We start from the raw sequence: 19898 nt of genomic DNA on the forward strand, positions 1-19898 counted from the left end.
TTCTGCTTCAAAAGTGAATCTAGCTTTTTCCTTCTAGAATCAAGTAGCACATGATCCTCATGGGTTTACAGACAGCCTGGAAACTTAAAGAGATGTTCCTGAAACCTTTGCAAGTTCACACTGCATGGAACACCTATTAGGAGTGATAGGTATGTATTACGTACTGCATAACATTTAAATTATTAAATAAAAATAGTTTTTACTGAAATGATGTGCAAACAAGGGCATTTTTCAGTTCTGAAACACTGTAGTGCTTCAATACATCTTGTCTGCAGCAAAATAAATGTTCCTGAAGAGTGATCTGTTTAATTTCACATATTGAGGCTTTATTTGATGCCATGGCATCAATACATGACAAAAGTTACTCACACATGATGATGCAGCTGACTTATAATCATCTAATGTATTATGCAACATGTGAAACAGCCCTATAGAAAGTCACAAGTGTAGGAAAAGATCATAGAACTAAAGTGTACAGGTGAAAAGAATTTTTTTCTGTTTCCACATTTTTTTCCTGTTCAGTCAACCTTCATTACTTTTTGACATGGAGAACCTGACCTGAGTTAACAAGAAATATTCCACTAGGCTTAGTGCTAGGAAAGAATCATAATTATGGGATTTTTTTTGTTGTTGTTAATTTTTAAAATAAGCACTAGTTTGCTATACCAGCATGTACCAGCATAAAGGACATTCATTAGCCCTCAAGTGCCAAAAAGTCTTGATCACTTTGCCTTTAATTTCTTTAAAGGGAAAACCATAGTTCTGCCCACTTACGATTCATGTCATCTGAATGTCTAATAACTGACATTTGCATAGTGTCTGCCATGGCTTGTTACTTGCACTGCTTACAGTGTAATCACGTAACAGAATATAACTCAAGGCCACATCACTAGCATCCAAAAATACTGTGTCCAAATTCTATTATTGAGATACATGGCATTTCAAGATATTTCACCCTTCTTCTCCCTTTATGTTTCTCCCTCTTGGGAATTATTCCAGCTGCACTTTGAAAACAACCTCTTCTTGTTTATCTTAGAAACAAGATAAGGAATTGTTCAAGTTGGCCCAGCTCTGAAAGCTCGCCCATTAATCAAATTGAATTCTTCAAAAAAGTTATGCTGGATCAATCCTGCATTTCTCATCTGCTTTCCAAGACCATGTTAGAGATGAAGACATAACGTAAAACTGCTTTTCCTCCTAAAGACAAAGCCCAGTCATAGGCAGCATGCAGGCTCCTATCAGCTGAAGTACTAGCGATAAAGTGCAAGAAGAGAGTAACAGTCAACAATGGCTCCTGCCAAGTCTCCTTTTCTGCTTCTTCCATCAACTTGGCTGCCTTTTTCCTGCAGCTTTCAGCTTCCTTTCCCTACCTAGCCACTCCCCGGAGGCTCTTTACATTCTTTCGCCCAAGATCACTGCTCCTGTACTTTCCCCTACTACACCTCACCCCAAGGAACCGTGTAAAGCCACTAAGAACTGGCAAGCTGGAAAAAGTTAAGGTGACCTTGAAGACTGTATCTCTAGCAGACCTCAAAGGTCAAATATCTGCTTATTAAGTGTAAGCATGTGTAGCACCAAAAAGCTAGAGAGCAACAGTGTCTGCCCAAAAACTACTGCTTCCCACACTGTACACAGTCTTAAAGTAACAAGGAATGTAAGTATGGGACATAACTTACAGCGCAAGCTTCAGATAAAAAACAAAAAAGAAAGAAAAAAACCTCCACCAGTAGAGAGGTGGAAGTTCAATATGGACTCCACAACTTTAAAAGGGTCTGCCCTGTGGGAGTCTTGAATGCACTGCAGAAGTACCTTCACTGCTGAGCGTGTTTAGCGATGTTTCTTCTTGAGAACTAGAGGTTTTCTGCTATTGCAAATAATAAAACCTTGCTTTGTCCTGAAGTGTTCCAGGAAAAAGTCAGTATTCATCTAATATACAATCCACTTGAGATTTACAGTATTTGAGCAACAAAATACATTCTTTTTAAAAGAAGAGATCAAATCACGGAAGTCTGGATACTGCAAAAGTAAAATTCTTTCCACACTGGAGGATGAAAGCAACTCCACTTCTAACGTGTACCACTGAGTAATCTAATGATCAGTTACATCTCTAGAAACTAAAAGCATCCAGCTTTTGCCACTTTATAAATATGTAAGTAGACTCATGAGTTGGTAGCAGCCATTTTTTCCAGGCACAGAACAGTGGAAAAGGTAGAAAAAAATAAGGCTATATCTTGCTGCTGTAGTACTGGAAGAATAGGCAAGGGTAGGTGTTTTTCTAATCCTGTTGCAAGTTTACAGTGATTTCTAGCCATTTAACTATTGTTTAATTTTAAAAAAAGTTATATATCTATGCTAAATTAATAATGCAATTTGAAAGTGCTGCATCCAAGACTGGCTCAACCCCAACATCTACGCACCAGAAGTTTCACACACTGCACCTGCAGGGGTGTTAATGAGCACAGGCCTTGGCTTCTGCAACAGGCTTCCGAGAGTAACCAACATCAGACTCTCTCTTGCTCCTAGTGGTGTCCAGAACCGTTGCCCACGACTATTTTAAAATTGCTTCTGAACTGCCTGATCCTGTGGCACTTGGACTATTATCCGTCTTTGTAAGAGGAACGGTTAAGTAGCAGGTAGCAGTTGTACTCCTTTCTTACAGCTTCTCAGCAGTTTTACTGGGGGTATCTTGGAGCTGTCTGTTGAAGGCAGTCCTAGACAAAGCTTCTAGCTGGGAACTTTCAGTCTTTAGAAACACCTTTGTAGTCCAACTGTTTATGTATAGAGCTCTCCAGCACTCCTGCCACTAGAAACGATACACAGAGAACATACTGGAATTCACTTCTGATAGCAAGTAAGTTATCACCAATTCCTGACATCCACTGTCATGCTGAAAGTATGCAACCGAGGAAGAGAAAACTAGAAAAATACAGTGGTCAGGTGATCTTAAACATGATTAATAGTTTGTAAGTCAGAAGATTTTTCCATTAACTTGGGCTGGTATAGTGTTGAAAAGAAATGGCAATTTCTGACGTGCTGTTGAGAAGCCTCCTGCTCTGTGGGAACGATAAGAAAACTGACAACATACAGGGGGAAATTTATTCTTACTTAAGAGGTTAGCAGCTAACATTAGAGCCTGAAAGAGCATAACTAAACTATATATTACCTGTACATTAGTTGTAAAGCTGCCATCTAGTACAAAGTCATTGCCACTTTAATTTACTGTTATGCTATGTGAACTAAAACCTAGACTCAAGAATGCTGAAATATACTAATTTCAGCTGGCTCAATACTATATTTACAGGAAAGACCCAAAAGAAACACAACACAGCTCAAGTGTGACATGTAATGAAGGGCCAGGAAGCTGCCACATCCATCCTCAACTATGAAAGCACAACTGCTTTTCCCAGAAGTTGTAGTACAGTGCATAGTTATTGAATCATGTGGAAAGAATACCTGCTCACCCCAGTGTGGACCTGAAAACCAATGTTCTGAGCTGTTCAACCATAAGGTAAGTCAGTCTTAAGTGCGTACAGTTTTCCATTCCCATATATATGCAGGGGAGGCTATTAGCTAAAAGCACAGCAAACAAAGAGGTAGTTGGACAGTTTACATTTCCTGTTCCATCTAGCATCCAACACACAGGCACCTCTGGTACAGTTGATTAAATCAGAAGCCTTATTAAAATACTGAACTCAACATTGCTTCATCTACCTTATGAGCTGGTGTAGAGCACTAGAGCAACCAAACTAACCTCCAAAGAGATCCACTTCAGCAGTGGCAGCAGTAATAGTTGTAGTTGTAGCAGCAGCAGCTGAAGTAGTTGTAGTATCAGTAGTTGCAGCAGTAGTTGCACTAGGCTCTGGGGCAAATGGATCTGAAATCTGTGGCTCAGAGGTAACACCGGAAAGTGCAGCCAGATTATCTATATGCAACCATATAATGAAGATCAAACAGGAAAAGTAAGGGGAAGAGGGAGAGAGACCACAGTCACTTCACTCCAGAAAGCTGGAGCTTTTAATAAGGAGTCTTAACATTCAAAAGTCTTAGAAATCAAAAATATTACTCACCCTCTCCCAAGAGGTCTAGTGATTGTCCATTAAAATGACCGCAGAATAAAGAAACAGACCAATTAGTAGAACTGCCAGATTGAAGATGTTCATTAGCCATACGTTCATTCTCTACGTGACATGTCTATGTTAACATAATTTCTGCACTCAATTTTCCAACATTCAAGAAGTTATTGTTACATGACAAAGCTCATACCGTTTAATAGCTCTATTCAAAACAGAACCAGTACGTAAGTTTCACTTATTTGATAAGTTCCTTAATATCTAATCAGCAAGATGTTCAGACACTGGTAGTATTTACCACTTCTGTTTTATACAGCTGATTTTCTTTTCTTAAACTGTAACAGAGAGCACCAAGTAGTGGCCTGTAAGCATTGACAGGAAGGTCTCCTACCTTTCACTACCCCAGGGTAAAGGCAAGAATCACTTCTTTAGAAGTTCAATTCACTACTATTCTCTCTTGCATTTGGCTTAGCAGTGTGAGAGTGAGCCCAGCAGTAGGTAGACTTCTTTGAAGTTTATGAACAGCTAACATCGCCCAAGAACACTGAAAATTTTAAATGCAAGTCTCTGGGCCTAACAGCACACAGATTCAAGACTTTCACCAAGTAACAGCATACATGGGAGGAGTGAGCCCCAATGAACCCCAGTGCTCACATATAAGTACAGTAAAACAGGCATAGTTAAAGCTTATTTAAAATCAATGAGCTATTAGCAGAACATACTCAGATCCCAAAGTGAATCTCAAGATTATTCTGCTTAGTTGCACATATTTTCTAAACCAATGTAGTCAGAAAGCAGTCAAAATCAACATCAGAGTCATTAAAAGTAGACAGAATTTAGCTTACTGTTCTGCCAAAGGGAGCTGTTGTGATCCACCCATCAGCCCTAGAACCCTTCACAAAACTGACACTAAAGCCAGGGTACTCTAGCAGAGAGCAGCTTGCAAATACAGTGTGAAGTTACTTCAGAATACAATACATGGCATCCCTACTGCCCCAAGTATAGTCTGAGAGACAGAAAGGCTGTGGTTCTTGTACTTAAGACAATTGGTACAACTGTTTACAAAAAAAAAAAAAGAAAAAAAAAAGAAGGAAAAAAAAGAGGTGAGCAGCTCGCCCTTGAAGGCTTTTCCTGCATTTGTGATAGAGGAATACTATGCATAAAGCATACTATGCAGAAACAACCACCTCTGTCAACACTTGCTATGAGGAGTATGAGTGACTGCCAGCCTAAGCAGGCTGGCTCTGTTCCAACTTCGGTTCCTTAGTCAACTCTTTCTGGAAGCCAATGAAGCATCTTTAATGACAGACTTTCCTACAATTTGATGTCCTCTGAGACCAGTCAGACTGCGCTCAAAGACAGAGGAAGCTTTGCCTACACAAAAAACAACTATAAGCTATAAAAACCTGTGAAAACTAACCAGTTTGGCCTATTACATTTTTATACTGCAGTTACAATAGTCTGAGCTCAGCAACTACCTATTTACTAACCAGTAGCTCAGTGTTGCTCCTACATTCATTGTACATGTAACAGGGTCATGGGTTCATCTGATCCACACTGAACAGCAAGCACAGAGTCCAGATGCTTTACTATGGGTTCGGTACGTAGGAAGCAAAATGCTTGGAGCAAGCACAGCTCAATCTTCACAAGTTTGTCTTTATTTTACAACACTTGTTAAAAAGCACCAAGAAACCACATGTAGGTATTTTCGCAATTGGTTCCTTGGAAGAGCTCTACTTGAGACTGACTGCACAAGCTGAGGTAAGTCAAAGCACCATTCTGAAAGAACGTAACAGTATATTAAAAATGCAGCACTCTGGTATCTCATTACTGCACAGCAGGTAGACAACTCACAACTAGACTTGAAATAAGCAACTGTTGGCAAACTTTTACCTTCTATCAGCTTATTCTACAACGCAATTTTGTTATCCGGTTACGTTATAGATCACAATACAGTGAAATTACGATTATCCAGCATGGCAATCTATACTTACTCTTAATATGGGAAGGACTCAAACCAATGCTTTATTGTATAGTAATATTAAAGTAACAATACTAATAGCAAATCCGTGTTCTAAGGCACACTGCAAGGCAGTTCAGAGCAGAAATACAAGTCAATTTGGTTTTATATCCAAGAGCCAGACCTTGCAAGGATGCAGAATTTGACCTACTGTATTTTTTGTAATACCACAGTCTAGTTTGCCTGCCAAATGCCTATCGATTCACCTTGCGGTATGCTGCAGGCAACTTATTTCCCTACCTTGATCACCTCCTGTTAGCACAGAAGTGTACGTTTTCACAAGTTGTAATTCATTTGCTAGATAACCAATGTTGTATTCAAGAACATACTAGGTATACAACAAAATATACAGTGTACTGTATATACCACTGTAGTGTACTATACTGAATATACAGTATATGCCAGAACGCATAGAATCTACACTGTCAGTGAGACTAAGAAAGCAGGGTCGTTTGTTGGTGACGTATTCCTGAGGTTCATGTGGCATTTAAAGTGCCAGTTTGATGCTGCGTCTTGAAGTATTTGACACTCACGTTTTCCTAGCTATTCTGAACTGCAGCAATTCTTCCAGCTTCCTACTACTACTACTTCTTTCTCATGAGTTCCCACGTTAACTTGCTGTGGGCCAGAAGAGTTTTGCAGATGAGGAAGAAGCTCAAGTAGCAGGGTTACGCATCTGTTACACGTCCTCTCAGAAGTCCTGGGCGGAAGGAAGGTCCAGCCTCCTGCTCAGAACAAGATTACGCCCAACACCAGACCAAAGCAGTCATGGCTTTGTCTAGTCAGGTCCTGAAAAATCTCCAGGAATGGAGAGTCCACTAACTCACATGGGGGATCTGCTCCAATACTGCCCTAACTTCCAGGTGAAATAAGTTTTTTCCTCATATCCAAATCAACCTCTGAAGCTGCAACCTATTACTCTTCACTATAATCAACTATCATTTCCAAGAAAATTTTGGCTCTGCTCTGTAACTCCCCTTCAGGTAGTTCCAGGCCACTACTAAGAGTCCCCTTTAGCCTCCTCTTTCCCAGATGACAGAGGCCCAGCTCCCTCAATTTCTCACCAAAGAGATGTGGAGTCCTGATCCAGAGATCATTGGAGTCCTGGTAGTCCTCTGCCAACCCCCTCTCCCTTAAACAGGGAAGCCCAGAACTGGATGCAGTATTCCCAATGTGGCCTCACCTGCGTTAATTAGAAGGCTCTGTACTACCTATGACATCGTACAATTTATAATGACTACTGGCTTCATCCTGCAGATTTATTTTAAATGAGTAAATAGAAAAACAACCCTTAACACAGGCTCAAAGGTTTTCTCATTACCAGATGAAACATTAATGGAAACTTCAGTATTTTCACAACAAAGCCATTCCAGTTCTCAATCTATGCATGTCTGACATGGTGTTTGGCGATCATGTAAGAGAGTTTAAAAAAAAAAAAAAAAAAAAAGGCAAAAAAAAAAAAGCAAGATTCCAGTGCAGTAAGAGGTCATTATACCTGGACTCCCACCAGCAGTAAAGCAGACAAACTTGAAGCTTACTAAGTTACCAAAATGCTATTCTGAAAGATAAGGCTGAAGTATATTTGAGGAGGTTAGAGGTAATCCTGGCCAAAGGAAAAAAAATTAGCTGTCCTTTTCCATTGTGGAGTAAGAGAACAGGTGCATTACTGGTAAATTTCAAAGTTTTCAGTAATTCAGAAGAATAAAAACACCTAAGTTCCAAACTACAGGTGCTCTGTCCAAAAGAGCAAAGAAAAGACCAAGTAAATCAGCTTTCAATTGCAATGCGAATCAGTATTTTACAATATTAATGGCTCTTTACTCTGCATAAATGAGCAACCGCTTTAAAAAGTCAGCTAAGAGGCCTGAGCTCTTTCAAACATCTCAAAAGCTTGAGTTCCAGTACTTGGTAATGACAAATCAAGGCAAATAGGATGCAGTCAAAAATTGCAGAATAATTAGTCCGAGGCATCCTAGAATAGATGACTCTAGTCTTCCTTTCTCGGTAAGATTACATTTCAGTTAATAAAATTGACACTTCTGGGAAAAAAAAAAAAAAAATACCCCGTTCAACAGATTAAATAGGAAGATGCAAATCATGGTCTACATGACAGCCATCGTGATCCTCTCATAATGAAGTGGCTGAGATACAATGTCATCTCCAACAAACTAAAGCTAAGACAGAAACAGGGAATGCAGAAGCCACTAGTACCCAGTGTTAGCATTCATAGCAGAATCAGCATGACTCAGTGTAGCATTCCTGCCGTGAGAGGGCTGATGAGTTCATTAAGCTGCCACACAAGATCTCCTAAGATTACACCACAGTGGGTTTACAACTATGTAAGTTAAATCACATTTACTGGCCTAATTCCTTGTCTTCACAGGACAGGAGTGAACATTGCCTACATTTATCGCAGTCCTCTTCAGATCACCAGCTGCTAGCGCTGCCTGGAACAGGCTCAGCTCACCACCCAGCTCAAATTCCAGAGAGCTGGTTAGGTATTCCTATTTGAAAGCAGTTAGCCCTCTACTTTTACTTTCATATTATTATTCTAAGCAGACAAGGAAGATTTTAATAAAATATTTTAAGAGCTGTCAGAGGGAATCACACTTGCAGCAGAACTAGTTCGCCACCATTGGCTTCAGATTGTTGTATTTTCGTTGTAAAAGATATTTTTGATCCTCCCCCTACTGATCTGTGAGCTTTGCTTTATGAACAGAAGAGTTGATTTCTGCCCTCCCCTTGCCAAGAAGCACACGAGCAGTTCTCGGTCTTCTCTTTTAAAGGGCCTACCCTACCTGTTCACCTTCAGCCATCCCCCTCCTGCTCACTTTTAGTCACCTAATCCTGGCTCCCCCCAGCTTTGCAGTCAGGCCCTTATAAGCAGCTTATACTATTATGCATATGCCTGGAAAAAGGAGTAGCCTGTGCTGCGAAGGGATGCCTGACTGTCAGGTCAGCAGAAGCCTGGGAGTGAGCTGGGAACATCCTGTGCTAGCAGAGAAAGAGCCAGGTTTCAGTTCAGCCAGGCAAGACGACGGAGGCTGCAAGGAGAGATGCTGACAGTGAGGTTTCGCTACCTCCCCATGAAGTGGCTCCGGCAGGGGCGGCTGGAGCCGCCTGCCCAGCAGCGGCAAAATCCGGCTGAAGATCCAGAAGATCGCTGGATGGTTTGGAAGAGCTGCCAAGGAAAGGAAGAGAGAGATTAAATACTGGAGGAATTTGCCCATTTCAATCAAGTTTAAAAAAAAAAAAAAAAAAACAAAACAAAAAAACATCATGACTGGATTGTAGGAATTACTCTTAGTTTGGATGACTGATGTAACGATTGAGAGACACATTTTTTTCAGGCCTTAGGATTAGAGCAGTGGCCGTAAACACCTCTACTGCAGTAGGCGCCAAGAATACAGTACACCCCAAGACTGGACCTTAACTTACTTCCATTACTGGATAATGACATTGTAACTGATCCACGAGACTGTTACAGTCCTAAAAAACCCAAACAAAACAAACAAAAAAACCCAACAAAAAACCCCCAAACCAAAACTCAGAATCCCAGGTGGTCCCTAAGAACAGGGCAAATAATTGCTGCGACTGAAAACAGCTCTATTTTACTTCAATATTTCACTGCGCCATGTCAGAAAGCAAAAAAACCCACATTTCCAGGCAAGAGGTAGGCATTAGGTAGATGACAGTTGGTAAAACTTCTGTGGCTTAAGCCAACCGGATACTTGCTTAGGAAACAAGGTCTTATTCATTTAGAACATTTAAATAATAAACAAGAGAAGCTCTTTCTTCAGTGAAGTACTTCATCTGACATTTAACTGAAGTTAGTCACGTCTTCAGACTTTTGGTTCAAGCTGAGAGCTTTTACATGTCTAGAGTTCTTCCATTTCTGCTCATTACAATGAGCAACAGCAGTTTGTTCTGGTTTTGACTTGAAAGCAAGGTTTAGATTTTCTCATTGGTCAAATGTTTATTTTTTATTTTAACCTCCAGAAGTTCATTATTTTTGTGCTTCATTAGCTGATTTGAACAGCAAGAAAAAGGAATCTTAATTCAGCAGTTTTAGAAACAGAATGCTGAAGGTCAGCAAAGACTACTTTGGATTTGCACATTACTTCAGTCTATTCAATTAAAAGTGCATGTTGGGAATGGTACGACATCACTACTACACCAAAAGCAAATCAGAGTAGCCTGGGTTGGTTTTTTTTGTTAGAGCTCATTTGTGATCTATACTGGTAGAATAATGTAGCCCATTCAATACTGATGTACACTACCTGTAAAGTAAGCAAAATCCTGCAGGCAAGCCTCCCGTTACAAGTATGACTTTGGCATCTACATCAAGCTCAGTAGCTCAAATATGCTTTCTAACTTACCTGACTGGAGCAGCTGTAGATGAAGTTGCAAAAAGATCAACTGGAGGAGATGTATCAATAGTTTTTGCTGGAGTAGAACTAGGAGATGTAACAGTTGTGGCTGGAGAAGACTGGAGAAATATTTTAAATATACAAATTCAATATACCAGCATTTGTCCGCAAACAACTCATGCACAGATGCACATACTTTAAAAACCCAATTTTGACATCAGGTCTTCTTATCCTGAGCTGTTCCCCCCTTTGAAAGAATTTCAAGAAGCCTGGACTAAGTTTGCAGAGGGTGGTAGAGTTGAGAAACTCCAAGGTGACTCCACCTCGCAATGCCTGGCTCAAGAGGAGATGCCTCTTGCACGCGTTCAGAGCGCCTGCAGACACCAGCAGCCAGTCTCGTATGAGCTTTAGTCCCTTGGGTTCAAGACTCACCCAACACCTAGGCAACTAACTCAGAGACTTGTGACCTGGAGTTACCTTACCTGCCTTTTAAAATCCCAATTAGGGTAACTAACAGTTCCTATGTGTCAAAGGATTCTCAGCAAGTTCCAAGAAAATAGTTTGCTCCCCAGCAAACTCCCTCCTCTCAGTTTTAAGACCATCCTGAAGATAGGAGGAACAAAGTATTTTTGTAGGTTTGTTTCTACATGTGTCAGACCCTTCATTTCGTCCAGAGTGAAATATCCGTTCATCCACAACAGCACCATAGTACTCTAACCGTAGAAATGATGGGAGAAAAGAAATGGTTAGAAGCTAAGTTAAAAGTGTGTCTGTAAACCTTCAGACTGAAGAGAGTTTAAAGAGCTATCAACAGTGCTAACGGTTAAGTTCTTGCGAAGATATAAAAGACAGCTCAGTCTATTATTTTGCTTCATTAGCTCCTCCAATTCTGGATAAGGTACTTTAAGTACAGCAAGGACAGACACCCAGGAGAGGATACTGCAACTCTTCTGTGCGCTTGAAGACTCAAGTTACCTTGAGGAATGTCAGTTTAATTCTAAAAGGTACTATGAGCTTTGTTACAGCATCTCACATGCTAGAGAGATCCTTTTTCTAATGAATGAAAACTATGTTTAGTACTGTTTGCCGTTCTGACCACTTCCATGAAAGAATGGCAAATTTGAAGTGATTCTCTTCTGAGTTCTGTTACTGCCGTCCCATCATCACAACTCTAGCAGGAGATGGATATAAGCTTTCTAGACTCTCCTCAAGACTTTACTAAGGTTTGAGACTAGAATGGTCCAAATTCTTCATGTAAATCATGGAAGATGAGGTTACTTAAAGTTGTAAGAAGACTTGCTGAGCCATCATGTAGTTCTCACCAACTGCTACATATTGAACAAGAGAGTTTTTTGGTTGTGTTTTGGTTTTTGTTTGGGTTTTTTTTTTAAGGGATTTTTGGAGGGAAATTTAAGAGCTTTCACTAGACAATCAACCATTGAACTGATTCCCTCAGATTCTGAAGTTTTCATTGAGTTTTTCCTGCACAACACCTGTTACTAGACACAGAATTATGGCACCTGGCAATGCTTCAGGGATACCAGGCACTGCTGTTACTAACACCATAAAGCTCATTAGTTTATCTGACACTCAAAGCAAGACAGTTTCACTGGCAACTCTTGCTTTAAATTAAGCTGAGCAGTCTCTCTAATAAAGGTCAGTTCTGAAACTAGGTATATCAGATGAAAATTTTCTTCCTGGCTTTTCACATGAACATAGTTTTAAAAGAGCCAGAACTTCCTCCTAAAAAGCTGCAAATGGAGTGATGAATTTAGAGGAGAAACAGTATGGAGTAAGTTTCTCACTGATATGAGGATTAAGAGAAAAAAAAAAAAAAAAAGTTGAGATAAAGGTATGTGTATCTTTTATGCTTTCATAAAGTATAATGATCAGATTCTGGCAAAACCGCATCCTGCACTGGTATAACCACTATAGCCCTTCAGATCAGTGAAGCACTTTTATGGGGCCATTATTTACAAGGCCATTAAAAGATGTAATTTTGTCACTTAGGTAGGGCCTAGGTGGCAAAGTCTAAAAAGCAGATTAGGAGATGGAAATTTAACTCCTTATGCACTTAAGATGTTCTAAAGCATATCACCTGAACAAGAATTAACTAGTTCAGCAATTGGCAGTATTTACCTTGCTCAGAGGAGAAGGAGCCCCAGATCTAGAAAAAAAAGGGGGTTTTCAGATAAGTACACTTTTGGAAACTATGTTTCTGGTCATCAAAACTCCTGCAAAAAGACCAAAAACTAAGCATGACAGCTTTCTGAAGATCTCTACAATCACATGCCCTCCCCATTTCTCAAACTTCCACGTGCCACTTTAGACAAGGAATGCAAGTTTTTACTTCAAATCTTAAATGAATCTTTTAAGCTAATTGGTACCACAAGATTATTCTGCCTTTTAAATAAGCTCTACTAAATGGAGAAAAGGCAGAGATGCATGCAAATATCTTGCTTTTGGGCCTACAGGAGCCAGTAGGAAAGAGTTACTGGGGCAAGATGTCACCATATTATGAAGTCATGCAATAGCAGCAGAATAACACCAATATGGAAGCAGTTATCTAACATAAGTCTTCTGAGGATGTGTCAGCAAATTTTCAAAGTCTACTGTTCTTTTAAAGAAAGTCAGAGTTACTTTAAAATAATGATATTTAAAAGCATGGAAACAGTTGGTTGGAAAGTCCAAGCTGAAAGTTTTCCCACATGCAAGAAAAATCACACTGAAACTAACTGGCAGAGCCTTAATCTTAAGTTAAAACGTACGTCAGTACATTTGTTTACTTTCATCATTATAAGGTATGAAAATACTGCTACATATTTTTAGAGCTGCTTTGATCTAAGAGATGAAAGGAGGAGTTGAACTTAAAAATGCACCAGTATTGAACTAGCATCCATCCTATAGGCTACTTGAATTGGATGAGTCCTAGGAGCTGTAGACCTGATTAAAAGATCTGGAGCTATGACAGAAATGACCAAAAATAACTCAATGACTATATACAAAAAGCAAGCAACAGTTTAGGTACAATTTCAAGACGACATCTATTTCTTAACTGTTCAAGCCATCTTAAAAAAAACATAACCATGCCTGCATGCAAGTGATATGTAAACATATGCACTTACCCTTCGCTAAATTGCAAGGAAAGCAACAGTAAAAGAGAAAACACAGGTTTAGCTTAATCCTTCCTAGACTTAGCCATGACAAGTATCTAGTAAGAAGATGCAAAGCCATTAGAAAACAAATTTTGATGATAAAAGCCTCAGCAGCAGGGAAAAACAGTTCCTTCTAGGAGTTTTCAACAGTTAATTTTACTTCATTTTGAAAAGTGTCTAGTTGTTGTGTTGTTTCCCCCCCACCCCCCAATAAGAAAAAAAAGTTGCCATTAAGACAACTTTGTAAGGGAAAGGAAAAGCCTAAGTGACAACTAAGTGACAAAAGGAGGTTGGGGGAGGCAAACCTAAACATCAGCTAGTCTCACATTGTTACTATTCTGCCCTGATAAATGGTACAACATATATACCTACTTGTTGCCAGGTTTTTTTCCTTCCAGTGAGTTTAGATGTTGCTCAAGGGTCTCCATGAGACTGCTAGGAGCCTTGAAAGCAAAGAGAAAGACACATTTCTAAACACATTGAATTGACCTAAGGATGCTTTGAAATCCAGCACCAATTTCCCTGAAATCCAGCATGTGTATGCTCATGCTGCTATTTTATTTAACACCACTGTGAAAATAGTGGATTTCCGTGCTAGAAGTATTCAGATGAAGACAGCTTTTGAAAGATAATACTGTGTCCAAATCTGCAGAGAAAACTTTTACCTCTACTAAACAGCACCTGAAGCCTAAATCCAGGCTGTGCTGCTCATCATGCTTTGAGTCAGTATTAAACGTTGACAACAGCACAGGCAGCCACAGGGTTAATTTTAAGAGTAATAAGTTCAAGGTCATCTTTCAGTTTTGCTTTTAGTCAGACCTCCAACACCTCCTTCATGACCAGGGGCTTAGATAATATTTGCAGTCTAAATAAAACAAACTAAAAGTCCTTTCCAATGCCCCCAGAGCAGCTACCTCTGGCTCAAGACTCCCAGCACCACAAAACCTTGTAGCTGTTTCTTCTCCAAATGGTAGCCAGGCACAGGTTACTGAGACCAGCAGCTAACTCAAAATTTGGAAAGATTACTATTTTAGACATCTACAAAAACTAAGCTTTTTCAAGCCTCCCTGATCTTAGGTTTTATTTGAAGCAACCTTTTTGTGGTCAGGCGATCCCCCAGGCATGCATTTGCTGTGACAATGGTAAGTAGGAAAAGTAGTCATAAATGCAAACGACAGTGTGCTTAGCTACTAGAGTATAAAAATAAAGTCCAGGTAAGTAGATTCCTATAAGGAAACCCTTGAGAGATACAGTAGGATATAATAGTCAAGGATTTCATCAGGGTTACCGGTTCATCAATGCTATGGTCTCTAAACGGGAAATTCTCTTTATCAGACTCTTTCAAATCAACCACAAGTCCTGACAGCAATACCTATGGTGTTTTTCATAAATGGTGTCTTTAATTTCAGGATACACATATGCATCAAAAAAGTCAGTTTACAATTCTTGAAAATGGACTACCTAATGCTTCTACATACAGTATGCTGAAAACCAGCTGGCTGGCTAAATCAGAAGTTTCAGAATGCTTAGTACCTGCTAGTACCAATGCACAGCTAAGTGTACTTATAGTGTCTGCATATTAATTTTGGCATTAAAACTGAGCAGTAAGGTAACTTAACACATGCAGAAATTTAAAATGCTCAAAAAAATCCTTAAATGATGGCTTGAGTTTAAGTATGTCCCATGTCTATATGCAATGGAGAAACATCTTAACTACTGCTGCTTTTATAGGCATATTTATTCATTTTCAACTAATTTGCACACAGAAACAAATTTGATTAAACATAAGTGACTTAGTTACAAGAATTCTCCAGCAGCAACAAAAAGATGAATAAAGGCCCACTTTTGAAAAAAAAAAAAAAAAAAAACAAACAAAAAAAACCCCAAAAAACCCAGACTTCTACATATTCAAAAAAGCTACAGCAGAAAGCTATGTTTCAAAAAAAAAAAACAACCCCAAAACAAAACAAAAAAAACCAAACCATGTTATTTCCTGTTACTTCTACACAATTTAAATAGCTTTCCAATACATTATTCACAGGTTTCTTAAAAGCCAACAAGGTAATACAAAACTCATCTATCAAACAGAATTCACAGAGAAAGAAAAGTTTCTACCCAGATGCAACGATTTGGAAGTTAAATACTGTCTGGTATCCAATTTGCAACACCGAACATTGCTTAATTTCTTCTAGATACTGCTTCAACATTAGACTAATCTATCAGTCAGCATCGTGGTGGAACCTTTGATATGGCTTCCCCACTAGCTATTTGGGGCAAAACTGCCAAACTTCAAGAATTGCTAATAAATAAAAATAAGGCAAGCTCTTCAGCTGCCAAGATGCCTCCTCAGCCTCCAAAACCTTGCAGCCAAACTAGAAAATCCAAAGATGACAGCTATCAACTTGTATTTCAGTCCTGTGACCACCTGTTTGTATTTACAGAGTATGTACACACATCAAGCGTCAACGCAGCCAACTTCTTGTGGAATACTGGTGACTATTGCCCTGGCTTGCTTTAGGAATTTAGGTATACTATTGATATTAAATACAATTATATATTACTTATTAGCTGAAATTCAGTTCTATTATTCACCTTTTATTAATTTCTCACTGAAATACACTGCTTACATCTTATACATAATCTACAGCACGCTGCAGATGAGCTTTAGCAAGTGAGTCCCAAGCAGCCTTTGGGAGAACACAGCCATGAGGGGCTACCTGAGAAGACCACTGACGTGGTCAGGCAGTTGGACTAGATGATCACTGTAGATCCCTGCCTTCCCAAGAACTATTCTATTATATTCTAAAGCGTTGGCTCATGAGGCAGCACTCCGGCAGCAGAACAGGGCTCGTGCAGTCCCGGCAGGCAGCCTTTCCAGCAGGCTGACACAACACAAGCCGAAGCAGATAAAACCCACAGGAATTTATACAGCATATTTCATTAACTGAGTTTAAGGTGAGTTCTTCTGGTTCAAGGACTTAGTTCATGACTGACTGGACCGTGTTAAAAAAGAGCTCCTGAGGTACAGAGTTAGGTTAACATACTACTTCAGCTATTTCAGAATTAGGTTCGGTATTCCACACGCTGCTAGAAGTCTTAAGTTTTCCTCTGCTAAAAGAGTGGCCAGACTTCATAGCCCCGTAGCATCTGAAACCCATAAAGATTAAAACTCTCCACCTTCATATTGTGTCTCACTTTCAGACTTTAACTGCTTTTTTAACCAAGAGAACCACTATTTTGATGCTGATTTAAACCAGCCTTTCAAGAGGCTTTCAATAACTACACGCTCATAGGTTATGAACGCGTAGGATTTACAACTGTTAAGCAGTTTGGGCTGCTCTTCTGTTCCAATTTTACTGGCATCAAAACTGCCACGAGTGAACTCTTCAGCACAGAGCTCTTCCTCCAAGTAAATATCCTTTCCACATTAAACACAAAGCCAGGCACCCAGGCCAATTTGCAAGTGATATTGAAAGTGGACCAGCACAATAGAATTTAAGCAGCTACAGCATAAGTGAATTTTGATGTTAAAAGTTTTCATGCATACTGACAGAGAAGTTCAGCAATCAAATCACAACTTCTGCATTTAAACTTCAAGTCCACGGCACTAGTGCTAGTGCTGCTCTGAAAGAGCAGAACAGTCTACCCTTCAACTACAGGTCAGAAGTCATCATGAAAGATGTTGGTTTAGTTATATCAGTCTTCAGAAATAGCTTTCGGCAGTTCTTATTTGCAAGTTGGGAGGGCTTTAAAACGCTAGGTGGTGTGACTGCCTACCAACATTTACATTCCTGGTGTGCTTCCTAATTACATAACTCTTAGTTATTACACAGATCCAAAAAGACTACAAGAGAAGCTTACCTGTGTAAGATCAGGAATATCACCTTTGTCAATTCCAACTTGCTGTGGATATAAAAGAGGTAAAGCATAAGTGCATTATTCGACTGCAGCAGGCACTAATTTTGACTAGAACTGTGGTATACTCTTCAACATATAATGTGCATCATCTTTAGAAAAAGAGCACAAAGGTAGCAAGTCCAGATGCCCATCTTTCCATTAGCTACCTTCAACAACCTGCAGTAGTCTTTTTTTTTTTTTAATTAAATATCCATTAAAAAAAAAGGGGGGGGGGGGGGGGGGAAGTTACATTCCACCCAGGTAAACTTCATACTGCAGGTCAGGTGGGGCTTTTTGGTTATACACTGTTGTCTCAGAGGGTAGCATTAGTGAACTGCCAAACACATACTACACAGATACATGACTATCCTAATGAAGTTCTCTAAAATTCAGCCAGTGAGCAAATCCTAGAAGACATCACTTAAAAAAACGCTAAAGCAGAAGTCACTTTTTTGTTCCACCCTTCTCTCCTAGCATTTCAAATACAGCACAATGAGGTCTGAGTCTGCAATCTTCTATTAGTTGTCCTGTTTCTTCGCTATGGCTCTTCAGAGTGCCTGTTGGTTTAGCTTTTGCAGAAGAACAAGCTCCACTGCACCTAGTAATCCTGAGGTATAGTCACTATAATCCCTGTCCTGCAAAGCTGACCTATAGGTGTCTATAAAGTACTTCACTCCCTCAAGCTCAAGCTCAACATTCATATCAGACATTACGTGCCATTCAGCAGTCTAGCAGAGTCCTTCATAAATAGTTAAGTGAATTAGCAAGAAACAACCTTTTTATTCAGCTCATTACTGCTGTCCATTATAATAAAGCATAAAACATGGAAAATGTGCATCTTGTGCCAAGAAACCATCCACCACAAATGAAGGCCCAGCAAAAGAGTTAACTAACCATGTATTATTTGTATTATCCACGTAAGAGGATGATAACAAGGATCAAAACCAGGAAAATCTCACATCCCAGTTAACTTGCAGTTGGCTGCAAACAGTTACAAAGCAGACTTACAAAATCATTGTGTTTTTATTCCTAATTGCTGTATCTTCCTCTAATGTTCAAACCTGTCCTAGAGGCATGCATTTATTACAGCATTTCCAAGAAATATAGATATGGTTGAAATCACGTCATCTGTTAAGTTACCAGGAAAGTTGAGGCTGGCTGCACAGTAGAGATGTGGAAGTCCTAGGCAGGGATTAACTACTTCAAGAAGAGCTGAACAAGCAGATCCAGGAACTTCTATACTGCCTCACATTTATACATAGTGAGTCAGATGCTTAACAAGTGCAATTAATATTTTTATATCGGTGCTAAAAAATTCACAAAATAGTTAAGTGCCAGACTCCAGATGACTAGATGTCACTTACCTCCGCAACTTTAAGAAACTCTGATACTCTGGTCATTCGAGTAAGAAATCGTTTGTAGATTTCAAGAGCATCTTTACATTGTCCCTTTTTCATTTCAAAAAATTTCTCTAGAGAAATAATTTGGCAAGTTTCAGTTAAGATGTCTTACATTAGGTCTGCATTCATCAGAAACTCTAGTTTTCAGGAAAATCACATTTCAAGAGTATTGCACTCTATTAACATTTTTCTACTTAGACACTAATCTAGTGGCGTTCCTAGTCCTTAGTAGAATTTAGGAGTTGGGGTTGCTGAGCTGCTGAAGAATTATATACACCAGAAAATTGCACCCCAATTGTGTGTGATATGAACCAGGTTTTTAAAGATAAAAAGTAAGCAGGTGAAGTAGCTACCAAACTTAAAATTCAAAGTAATTAAGGATACTTAAATGTATATTAATATATGTCCTCTCCCAAGTTGTCTTCTCTCCAAAGAAGAGTACTTTTTCCACTTGAATAGCTCTCTAAAGTTGGTTCATGTCCATTAGCAAGCACTACTGCCACATATTTCAACCTGAACTTACACTTTAAGTAGACAGTGAAATTGCCATCCAATTGTTATGCCCAACACATTTGTAGCTGCTGCATAAGCTTCCCACGCCTATAGTTTCAGTCAAAACACCTTGGACTTACTTTTATGAAACTGCTAGAAAGCGTTGCAACATGGGTACAAAAAAAATTGTCTGAGCTTTACAGCTCAGGAACATCTTTTTACCTGTTCAGTGTCTGTAACCTCTCTGTTTCTTCCTGTTCTAGTTGCAGCCAGAGTTTTAGTTCCGTTGTACTGGCCAAGCAATCTCAGTTTTTAGCTGTCTCTATAGATCAGCTGAAGTGCTCACAAGTTTTAATAGTTGAAGCTCATTTTGTACAGGGTCAGTTATGTTTCCTGCAATTTACGGCAACTCCTCATTTTAGACTTCATAACAAAGCCTTTTGCAGGGACAGCTTAGGGTGTGTTATGCTGGTGATCACACCAAGCTGTCTGAG

The 19898-nt window shown here is 39.4% G+C and overlaps 1 protein-coding gene across 14 annotated transcripts in view; it reads right to left on the reverse strand.

The window, feature by feature from the left end:
• SNAP91 (synaptosome associated protein 91) overlaps window positions 1-19898 on the reverse strand; it is a 69860-nt gene that overhangs the window by 23191 nt on the left and 26771 nt on the right. For all 14 annotated transcript variants that reach the window (XM_049817978.1, XM_049817990.1, XM_049817984.1 and 11 more), the window contains 8 exons: window positions 18877-18983; window positions 17477-17518; window positions 13988-14058; window positions 12600-12627; window positions 10470-10579; window positions 9171-9271; window positions 4068-4082; window positions 3752-3922 (listed from right to left, as the gene is read on the reverse strand). In XM_049817978.1, coding sequence (XP_049673935.1) covers window positions 3752-3922; window positions 4068-4082; window positions 9171-9271; window positions 10470-10579; window positions 12600-12627; window positions 13988-14058; window positions 17477-17518; window positions 18877-18983 — 645 coding nt within the window. The remainder of the gene's footprint in view (window positions 1-3751; window positions 3923-4067; window positions 4083-9170; window positions 9272-10469; window positions 10580-12599; window positions 12628-13987; window positions 14059-17476; window positions 17519-18876; window positions 18984-19898) is intronic.

The sequence above is a fragment of the Accipiter gentilis genome, chromosome 15 (genome assembly GCF_929443795.1).
Source record: "Accipiter gentilis chromosome 15, bAccGen1.1, whole genome shotgun sequence".
Classification (NCBI taxonomy): domain Eukaryota; kingdom Metazoa; phylum Chordata; class Aves; order Accipitriformes; family Accipitridae; genus Astur; species Astur gentilis.